This window comes from Ammospiza nelsoni, chromosome 32 (genome assembly GCF_027579445.1).
Source record: "Ammospiza nelsoni isolate bAmmNel1 chromosome 32, bAmmNel1.pri, whole genome shotgun sequence".
Taxonomy (NCBI): Eukaryota; Metazoa; Chordata; class Aves; order Passeriformes; family Passerellidae; genus Ammospiza; species Ammospiza nelsoni.
In genome coordinates this window covers 798771-808810 of record NC_080664.1, presented here as the reverse complement: position 1 = coordinate 808810, position 10040 = coordinate 798771, and the positions used below count along the sequence as shown (strand labels likewise).

The window sequence follows — 10040 nt, the reverse complement described above, 5'->3', positions numbered from 1 at the left end:
GAGGCTGCAGCCGGGGATCCCTTTCCCCCCATCCTCGGGGGTCTTCCCGCTCCTCGCTGCCCCCGGGATCCATCCCGGGTTTGGGGTTCCCTTCTCCAGGGGCCCCCCGCCCCGCCCGGCATTTCCAGGGAAAGTTCTCCCTTTGGAAGTCCCGCTGGGATTTTTAAGGGGATTTTGCTTTCTTTCTACAGAATATTGATTTTAAAATTAAAAAAAAAAAAAAAAAGGAAATTACACAAAGAGGGAATTGCCCTAGGAAATCACTTCCTTCACCACCATCCCCAACGAGACCCCAGCCCCGCCGGCCCGGGGGTCACCGAACCCTCTCTGTGTCCTCCCCCCGGCCCCGGGACCGCGGCTCCGTCCCCAGCGGGTACCGGGGGAGCGGCTGTGACCCCATCCCGCCCCTCTCCCCGCATCCCCGGCCGCTCAAACCCTCACCCAGACCGGGGTCCTGCCGCTCCTCCATCGGACAGAGCCCCCCGGGGGTACCGGGGGCACCGAGCGGCCGCGGAGCCCCGTTGGGGGCACCGCCGGAGCGGGGTACGGCATCCCGGGGATCCCGGTCCGCCCTTACCTGGGCACCACAGCGAGTCCCCGCTGTCGCTTGTGTCACTCGCCCGGGGACATGGCGGGGTCAGCCCGGGGAGCGCACCGGGAGCGCACCGGGCACCGGCGGCTCCGCGCTCGGGCGGTTTTGAGAGCTCCGCGCTGCCCGCGGCTCCTGCCCGGCCGCGGCTCCCGCGTGGCTCCTCCCACGGGGCGGAGTGACCGGGCCCGGCTCCCCCCGCCGCCCCACCGGGACCCCCGCGGCAGCGCCCGAGCGCCCCGGGGCTGGGGAGTGGCGGGGGGACAGCCCCGGTTATTGCGGACCCTGGGTTGGGGACACGCCCGGTTATTGGGGACCCCTGGGTGAGGGGCTTGGGGACACCCCTGGCTCTTGGGGACCCTTGGTTGGGATCTTGGGGACACCTGGATGGGAACTTGGGGACACCCCCGGTTATTGGGAACTCCTGGGTGGGGACTCGGGGACACCCCGCGTTATTGGGAACCCCTGGGTGGGATCTTGGGGACCCCTGGATGGGGACTCGGGGACATCCGCGGTTATTGGGGATCCCCGGGTGAGGGGGCTTGGGGACACCCCCGGTTATTGGGGACCCTTGGATGGAGACCCGGGGACAACCCCGGTTATTGGGAATCCGTGGATGGGGGGCTTGGGGATACCCCCGGTTATTGGGAACCCCTGGGTGGTATCTTGGGGACCCCTGGATGGGGGACTCGGGGCACTTGAGGACCCCTGGATGGGGACTTGGGGACACCCCCGGTTATTGCGGACCCCCGGGTGAGGGGTCTTGGGGACACCCCTGGTTATTGGGGATCCCCCCCCCGTTGTGACAGGAGCTGGAAGTGGGGGACAGCGATGGCACCCCCAAAATCCTCCCCCTGACCCCCTCCTCATCCATCCGCTGCTCTCCAAACCCCCGCCAGCCCCGCGGGACCCTTCCGCAGTGCCCGGCAGCGCTCGGCCCCGCGGCGGCAGGCCGGGATTACGGGGAATACTAATTAATTCATTAGCGGGCTCCGGGCTCCCTTCCCGGCGCGCGGCGCGGGCGGCACGAACAGATTGCGGCCGATAAATCTGCCTGTTGCGGGCCCCCCCTGACAGATGGCTCCAACAGGTCCCGGCACCCGCACAAAGGGCCCGGTGGGCGCCCCGGGGAAGGGGGGACACGGGCCGGGCTCCCCCGGGGCCGCGGGACCCCCGGGGGGCGCGGGGCATTGTCTGCGAGGGGCACTGCGGCCCCCGGCCCTTTGTGAGGGGGCACCGCAACTGTTGGGGTTACGGCGGCCGCGGCCCCCCCGGAACGCTCGGCAAAGATGTTCCCGTCCCTTCCCGTCCCTTCCTTCGTCGCCTCCTCTGCCCTTATTCCCTCCCCTTACCCCCTTCTCCTTCCTTTCTTTTCCCCCTTCCCCTTCCCTTTCCCCTTCCTTTCTTTTTCCCTTTCCCCTGTCCTTTATCCTCTTCCCTTCTCCTTCCTTTCTTTTTCCCCTTTCCCTTTCCCTTATCCCCTTCTCTTCTCTTCTCTTTCCTTCATTTCTCCCCTTCTCCTTCCTTTTTTCCTTTCCTTTCCTTTCCTTTCCTTTCCTTTCCTTTCCTTTCCTTTCCTTTCCTTTCCTTCCCTTTCCCTTTTCTCTTTCCCCTTCCTCTCCCACCCCCAGGAACAGTCCCAGCCCCCCCAGCCCTGCCCAGGTGGTCGCTGGGGGTCCCCGTGGTGGCACCAGGGAAGTGCCACCCGTGTCACCCATGCCCAGGGCCGGGGTTGCCCACGGGGCCGCGGTCGGGAAGCGAGGAAAATTTCCAGGGTAAATATCGGGAAAAGCCCCCCGAGATGGGAGGGAGGAAAATTTCCAGGGTAAATATCGGGAAAAACCCCGCGACCTGGAAGGGAGGAAAATTTCCAGGGTAAATATCGGGAAAGGCCCCTTGGCCCGGCTGGAATTCCTGGGCCCGCGCGGAAGCGCAATTAGCGCGTATTAACGGGGTCTAATTTAATCCCGGCAGCTGCGCCCGGGCCGCCTCATTTGCATAACACTGGGGAATGCAATTAGGGAGAAATGAGGGGCTGGGGGGCCCCGGGCTCGGCGAGGGCGGGGGGCTGCGGCCAGCGCTCGCTGACCCGCGCTTGTCACTTTGAGCGATGGTGGCACCCGCGGGAGGGGACAAAGGGACGCTGTCCCCGGGGTCCCCCTCGGCTGAGTTTTGGGGTTTTGGGGTCTCCAAACCCCATCCTGGGCGATCCAACCGCGGGGTCCCGGAACTGGGGGGAATTTGCCAATCCCGGGGGAAATTGTGGAAATGATGGTGCTGGAGAAGGGACACGTCAGGGGCTGGGGACACAAGGAAGGGACATCCTGACCCCCCCAAAACCTGGGTGCCAGAGTGGGGAGCGCCTGAGAGGTGCGGGGTGAGCGTCTGGAACAGTTCCTGCCTCAGTTTCCCTTCCTGAGGTTCCCCTTCCCCATTTTCCTGTTCCAGTTCCCCAGAACTGGGAAGGAGGGGAGAGTGCACATCCCCCGAGAAAGGGGCAGGGAAAAATGAAATTTTTTTTGAGCAGAGCCCCTCCAGAGGGACTTTTCCTGCTGGGAACCCCCCAGAGGGAATATTTCCTGCTGGGACTTGGCTTGTGGAGGGTCCTGGATGGGCTGGGGTCCCTCGTGTCACCCCCCAAGGGGAGGTGGCAGCATACAGGGAGTCAGAGTGGGAATCATCCATGGAATCACAGGGATTATCCATGGAATCACAGGGAATCTCACATGGAATCACATGAAATCAGATTGGGAATTGCACATGGAATCACACAGGGAATCACACAGGGAATGAAATTAAATCAGATTGGGAATTACACATGGATTCACACAGGGAATCACACAGGGAATCACATGAAATCAGATGGGGAATCTCACACAGAATCAGCCATGGAATCACAGGGATCACCCATGGAATCACATGAAGTCAGATTGGGAATTGCACATGGAATCTCGCATGGAAATCACATGGAATCAGACAGGAAATCACCCACAGAGCCGCACATGGAATCACACAGGGAATAACATGGAATCAGACCGGGAACCGCACACGGATCCGCACGCCAGCGGCTCCCGCATCCCCGGTTCGGAGCTGACCTCTGCTGGCCGCAGCCCTCAGCAGCCGAGCCCCCCCCGGCCCGTTCGGGGGGTCCCCAGCGCCCCCACCCCGGCGGCCGCGGGGATTTGGGGGAGCCGGGATTGTCCAGGCTGGGATCCGCGGGAGGGGGGGCTCGAGAGGGTTGGGGGAGTCGGGATTTGGGGTTCGGCACTGCCTGGGGGGGTTTGGAGAGTCAGGATTTGGGGTGCTGGGGGGATTTGGAGAGTCAGGATTTGAGGTGCTGGAGGGATTTGGAGAGTCAGGATTTGGGGTGCTCAGAGGATTTGGGGTTCGGCACTGCCGGGGGGGGGTTTGGAGAGTCAGGATTTGGGGTGCTGGGGAGATTTGGACAGTCAGGATTTGGGGTGCTGGGGGGATTTGGAGAGTCAGGATTTGGGGTGCTGAGAGGATTTGGGGTTCGGCACTGCCGGGGGGGGGTTTGGAGAGTCAGGATTTGGGGTGCTGGGGGGATTTGGAGAGTCAGGATTTGAGGTGCTGGGGGGATTTGGAAAGTCAGGATTTGGGGTGTTGAGGGGATTTGGACAGTCAGGATTTGGGGTGCTGAGGGGATTTGGGGTCCCAGGACCGGGGACACAGCACAGCCCTTGGGTCCCAGGACACTGGGACAGGCGCACCCCGCACCCCTGGGTGCCACCCCAGGGTGCTCCCTCTGCTGTGTGGAGCCACGAGCACCCCTCAAACCCCCGAGGGATCCCCACAGGGGGGTCCCCTCTTCTTGGGACCGGTTCCTCCTATCGCGACATTCCCAGGCCATGGAAATGTTCCTCCCCAGCCGCGGAGGAGGAGGAAGAGGAGGAGGAGGAAGCGGCCTTGGCACAGGCGGGGGCACTGCTGGCTGGACGGCGACCGCGGGCCCCAGATGTTGAGCTGCGGGCACGGCTTTGCCCGTTTGGCAGCGTCCTCGCCCAGCTGCCGCCCCTGTCCCGCGGCTCCGCAGCCGGGGCCGCCGAACCCCCCCGGAACGGCCCCGGCTGTCCCCGGGGCCCGCGGCGACACCTGGGCCAGCCTGGCCGAGGCCCAGGCGTGGAGCGGCGCCGGCGTTCCCGGAGGGAGCGGGGATCGGTGCCAGGGCCGGGAGAATCCCCCGGGATGGGGATGGGGATGGGGACGGGGGGCCCGGACCGGCTGCGGACACCGGGATGGGATCGGGGGGCTTGGGCAGAGATCCCGGGGACCCCCGTGGGACCCCCGGCTCTCCGTGCAGGGATCAGGGATTTCCTGGCTCTTCCCAGGCAAATCCATTAATTACTCGATGAACCGAAATTAATTAGGATCTGTTGCTCCGAGCGCGGCTGCTCTGAGTCGGGTCCTGGCTGAGGCTGCGGCTCCGGGATTCGCATTGCGGCTGATCCAGGGGGGCTCCCGAGGGGATCGGGGATGGAGGGGACATCCCGGGGTGCTCTGTGTCTCTGCTCCTCCCGAGGGACCCCCAGAGTCACCCCCACCCCATCCATCCATCCGTCCGTCCATCCATCCATCCATCCATCCATCCATCCATCCATCCATCCATCCATCCAACCATCCATCATCCATCCATCCATCCATCCATCCATCATCCATCCATCTGTCCGTCCGTCCGTCCATGGATCCATGGATCCATGGATCCATCCATCCATCCAACCATCCACCCATCCATCCATACCTTCCCTGGCCTCGGAGGTGCGGGGTGGGGGCTGGACCTGAGCCCCCCCAGTGTCCCCAGTGTCCCCCATTCCCTTTACTGGGGCGTTTTGGTGCCACCGCTCCATGCAGGGACACCCCAGGAGCCTACAGGAGGTCACGTGTTTGGATGTCACCACCTGGCGGCTGATGGCGTCACCTGGATGACGTCACCTGGGTGACGTCATGACCGTCACCTGGATGATGTCACCACCCTGCTGATCCCAAAGGGGTGCGATCGGTTTTTCTGCTCCGTCCTTTATTTGGGGTCAATTCCCGGGATCTGGGGACAGCGCCACAGCCCAGGTGGCCGCAGGTGACATTTGCACACCCACCCGGGTGTGTCTCAGCAGCCGGAGCCCCAAACCCCGCTCGGTTCCCCCTCGGGGGACAATGACAGCGCCTTGTGCCACCTCCGTGGGGACAGCCGAGCCCGGCCCTGCTCTCCGCGAGCTTTTCCTGGGGAAAAAAAACAGAAAAAAATCCCCAACCGAGGCAGCCGGAAAAGCAGATTTCTGAGAAGCTGTGAATTCTCTCACCTGCACCGGGAGCTCGCGCCGAATTCATTTTCCGCCCCCTCCGCGTCCCGGGGCCGGCTCCGCATCCCAGAGCTGGCACCGGGCGCCTTTCCCTGGAAAAACGGCCCAAATAACGCCGGGTTTGGGTAAAAAAGCTGCCCGGCAGCGGTGGGAGGAGGCGCGGTGAGATGTCAGCCAGAGAGGAGGAGGAGGAGGGTGAGGATGAGGCAGCTCTTCACACCGCGATGAGGCATTTCCCTGCACGGGGAGGGGCTGCGTTTGTTCCTAGAGGGGATTTATTGAGGGAAAATCAGAAATTTCGGGTGTTTCTCCAACCTTGGAGAGCTGAGAGAGCTGGGGGTGACCAGGGAGTGGAAACAGAACCAGGTGTCCAAACTGGAAACCAGTGGGCACCAGTTCCATTGGGGTGCCCAGGCAGTGGAAACAGATCCACACGACCCTTACTGGGCTCCCAAACTGGAAACCAGTGGGCACCAGTTCAATTGGGGTGACCAGGCAGTGGAAACAGAACCACACGACCCTTACTGGGCTCCCAAACTGGAAACCAGTGGGCACCAGTTCAATTGGGGTGACCAGGCAGTGGAAACAGAACCGCACGGCCCTTACTGGGCTCCCAAACTGGAAACCAGTGGGCACCAGTTCAGCCGCGTGTCCCTGTGGGGTTTTTTTGGGGGGAACAACCCCAAGAACTCACAGAACCAGGACCGGGCTGATCCCGGGGGGTCTCGGGGGTCTCTCGGGAGCTCCCAAGGCTCCCAAAATCCCCCCAGAGCTGCTTCTCCCCCCTCCCCATCCCCCGATCTGCCGCTTCCCACGGAGCTGCCACCTCATCGCCGTCGCCATGGAAACCGCGGCCCCCCGCCCCCCCCCCGGGGGGTGTCGGAGCTGCCAATCCAACCCCGGCCCCCGTGACGGGGGGATGGGACCGGGGGGTCCCCGGGGATGGTCTGGGACCCCCACCCCCCCCAAGGCCGGGGGTCACCCCCGCAGTGAGGAGAGATGGAAAAGGGACAAGGACAGGAGGGGCAGAGGGGACCCGGGTGTCCCCCCGACCCACCCACCCTGAGCTGGGGACCCCCGTGGGGACCCCGAGCTGCCCCTGCCCACCCTGGGAGACCCTTCCTCAATGAGGGCCGGGCCCAGCTCCTGAGGGACGGGGAGTTTGGGGACAGGGCAGGGGGTCTGCAGGGCCCAGGGGCACAGCTGGGCACAGCTGGAGGGTCCCCCATCCCTAGAGGGTCTCCGGGCTGCATGAGGGTGGAGGGCACAGCTGAAGACCCCAAAAGGGGCACCGGGATGGGGGGGGGGAGGGTCCTGGTTTGAGTGTTCTGGACCCCAGCCCCATTTCCCTCCATCCCCAGGAGAGCCGGCAGGACACAGGGGCAGCGTTTGGGATCGGCTTTATTTGGGATGTGCGGGGCGGGGTGGGGGTGCCTGGAGCGGGGAAAGCCTCGGGACGAGCCGGGAGCTCAGCGGGGACAGCGGGATCCGTGCCCCGGCCCTGGGGGAGCGCTCGCGGCGCTCATTTCTCACCTGGAAAAGAGAAAACAGCACAGCTGAGCCCCGGCCCAGCCCCCCCCGTCCCACCTTGGGACCCCCCCAGCCGCCCCCCACCCCCCGAGGCGCGGGGAGGGGCCGGGGGCCGTTTTGGGGGCGCTGACCTCGGGGCAGCTGCCCGAGCCCCCGTGCGCACCCGAAGACGAGGTTGCTCAGACGGTTCACCAGCCAGTTAATCGCGTCCATGAGATGAGACAGGGCCCCCTCGTTCTTCTCGGCTCCCTGCGCCTCTGCGGGGGCAAAACCGGGGGTCTCCAGCACCCCGAGGGGCTCCTCGCCCCCTCCTCAGGGTCCCCAGCACGCCCAGAGCGGTGGCGCTGACACTCAGCACGTCCTGAGCCCCGTGTGACATCCTGACAGTGTCACCGTCCCCTGTCCCGGCTCCGTCTGTGCCTGGGGGGCTCAGACCCGCCCGTTCCCTCCCCCTCGGAGCCAGGACAGGGATTTGGGATCGTTCCCAACCCTCGGCAACGAACTGACCCGGCCGCACCAACCCCGCCTTGGAACAGAGACAGAACCCGAAGATCTGCCCTTCCCTGGGGGATTCGGGAGGATTTAGGGGGTCCCAAACCAGATCTGCCCTTCCCTGGGGGTTTGAGAGGATTTAGGGGGTCCCAAACAAGATCTGCCCTTCCCTGGGGGGTTCAGGGGTTTTAGGGGGTCCCAAACCAGATCCGCCCTTCCCTGGGGGGTTTGGGGGCTTTAGGGGGGGGCTTGCGAACCTGCCAGTTTGGTTGCCAGTTCCACCAGGGCATCCACGTTGAGCTCCTCCAACTCAGAGCCCACTTCAGGATCCTCAGACTCCTCTGGGCTCTCCTCAGGATCTTCAGACTCCTCTGGGCTCTCCTCAGGATCCTCTGATTCCTCCAGGCTCTCTTCAGAATCCCCAGATTCCTCCGGGCTCTCTTCGGGATCTTCCGACTCTTCAGAGCTCTCTTCGGATTCCTCGGATTCCTCAGAGCTCTCTTCAGGATCCTCGGATTCTTCAGGACTCGCTTCGGGTTCCTTGGATTCTTCGGGGCTCTCTTCGGGTTCCTCGGATTCCTCGGGGCTCTCTTCGCGATCCTCAGACTCCTCCGGGCTTGCTTCGGGATCCTCAGACTCTTCAGGGCTCTCCTCAGGTTCCTCAGATTCCTCCGGGCTCTCTTCGGGATCTTCTGACTCTTCAGGACTCGCTTCAGGTTCCTCAGATTCTTCGGGGCTCTCTTCGCGATCCTCAGACTCCTCCGGGCTCTCCTCGCGATCCTCAGACTCTTCAGGACTCTCTTCAGGATCCTCAGACTCTTCAGGACTCTCTTCAGGATCCTCAGATTCTTCAGGACTCTCTTCAGGATCCTCAGACTCTTCAGGACTGGCTTCAGGATCCTCAGACTCTTCAGGACTCTCTTCAGGATCCTCAGATTCTTCAGGACTCTCTTCAGGATCCTCAGATTCTTCAGGACTCGCTTCGGGTTCCTCAGACTCCTCCGGGCTCTCCTCAGGTTCCTCAGACTCTTCAGGACTGGCTTCAGGATCCTCAGACTCTTCAGGACTCTCTTCAGGATCCTCAGACTCTTCCGGGCTCTCCTCAGGATCCTCGGATTCCTCAGGGCTCTCCTCAGGTTCCTTAGGCCCTAGAGGGATCACCTCAAGCTCCTCCACCTCCTCAGGTTCCTCCTCGGGGTCCAGCAGTCCCAGCAGCTCCTGGGGTTTCTCCTCGGGTTCTTCTTCGGGATCCAGCAGCTCCTGGGGTTTCTCCTCGGGTTCCTCCTCGGGGTCCAGCAGTCCCAGCAGCTCCTGTGGTTTCTCCTCGGGTTCCTCCTCGGGATCCAGCAGACCCAGCAGCTCCTGGGGTTTCTCCTCGGGTTCCTCCTCGGGGTCCAGCAGTCCCAGCAGCTCCTGTGGTTTCTCCTCGGGTTCCTCCTCGGGGTCCAGCAGCTCCAGGGGTTCCTCACTGGGGTCCAGCAGCTCATGGGGTTCCACATGGGGGTCCAGCAGCTTGCTGAGCTCCCCCAGGAGCCCAAGCCCTTCTGAACTCGGTTCCTCCACGGGGCCTGCGGGAGGAACAGGAGAGGTGGCATCGCCCACCTGGGCGGGGGTCCGGAGCCCCGGGACCCCTCCCCTGTTTGGGGACACCCTGGGCACTCTGACCTCCCTCCTGCACCCACCAGAACCCGCCCGGTGCCGCCCCAACACCACCGCGATGCCACCCCAGTGCCACCCTTATGCCACCCCAGCGCCACCCCGTGTCCCCAGCTCACGGGCAGTGGCCAGGCTGCCGGCGAGCCCGGCCAGCAGCAGCGCTGCCCAGAGCTTCAGCATCGCGGCCATTCCGGGACCGGATCGGGAGGCGGCGGGAGAGCCGGGGATGAGCCGGGACCGGGCGGGATCACAGCCGGGAGAGCCGGGGATGAGCCGGCACCGGGGGCTCTGCCCCTTATGAAGGGGCCGGGGCAGGGCTCGGGCACGTGGGGATTTTCCAGGTGTGGGCAGGTGCCCGTGCCAGGGCGGGATTAGCCCGGATTAGCCCCGCGGCCCCCCCGGGCCAGCCCAGCCCCAGCCCGGGGCAGTTCCTGACCCCACCAGAGCTCCGTGGATCT

General features: G+C 64.2%; 1 protein-coding gene across 2 annotated transcripts; it reads right to left on the bottom strand.

Moving 5' to 3' along the window:
* Positions 1-7287: 7287 nt before the first annotated feature.
* LOC132085870 (cell surface glycoprotein 1-like) lies at positions 7288-9834 on the bottom strand. 2 transcript variants are annotated; one of them, XM_059491349.1, is made up of 4 exons: positions 9702-9834; positions 8184-9494; positions 7598-7691; positions 7290-7437 (listed from the first exon to the last, which is right to left on the bottom strand). In XM_059491349.1, the coding sequence occupies exons 1-4, from the start codon at positions 9769-9771 to the stop codon at positions 7434-7436; spliced, it is 1479 nt and encodes a 492-aa protein (XP_059347332.1). In that variant the 5' UTR covers positions 9772-9834; the 3' UTR covers positions 7290-7433. The 2 variants fall into 2 exon arrangements, with proteins under 2 accessions (XP_059347333.1, XP_059347332.1); XM_059491350.1 differs by lacking the exon at positions 7598-7691 and having other exon boundaries at positions 7288-7437.
* Positions 9835-10040: the final 206 nt, after the last annotated feature.

Bases quoted from the DNA above. Each gene is read 5' to 3' on its own strand.
- LOC132085870 (XM_059491349.1), bottom strand. From the start codon at position 9,771: ATGGCCGCGATGCTGAAGCTCTGGGCAGCGCTGCTGCTGGCCGGGCTC. The intron at 9,495-9,701 runs GTGAGCTGGGGA...TTCCTCCCGCAG, and splicing joins CGGCAGCCTGGCCACTGCCC to GCCCCGTGGAGGAACCGAGT. The intron at 7,692-8,183 runs GTTCGCAAGCCC...TTGCCCCCGCAG, and splicing joins ACTGGCAACCAAACTGGCAG to AGGCGCAGGGAGCCGAGAAG.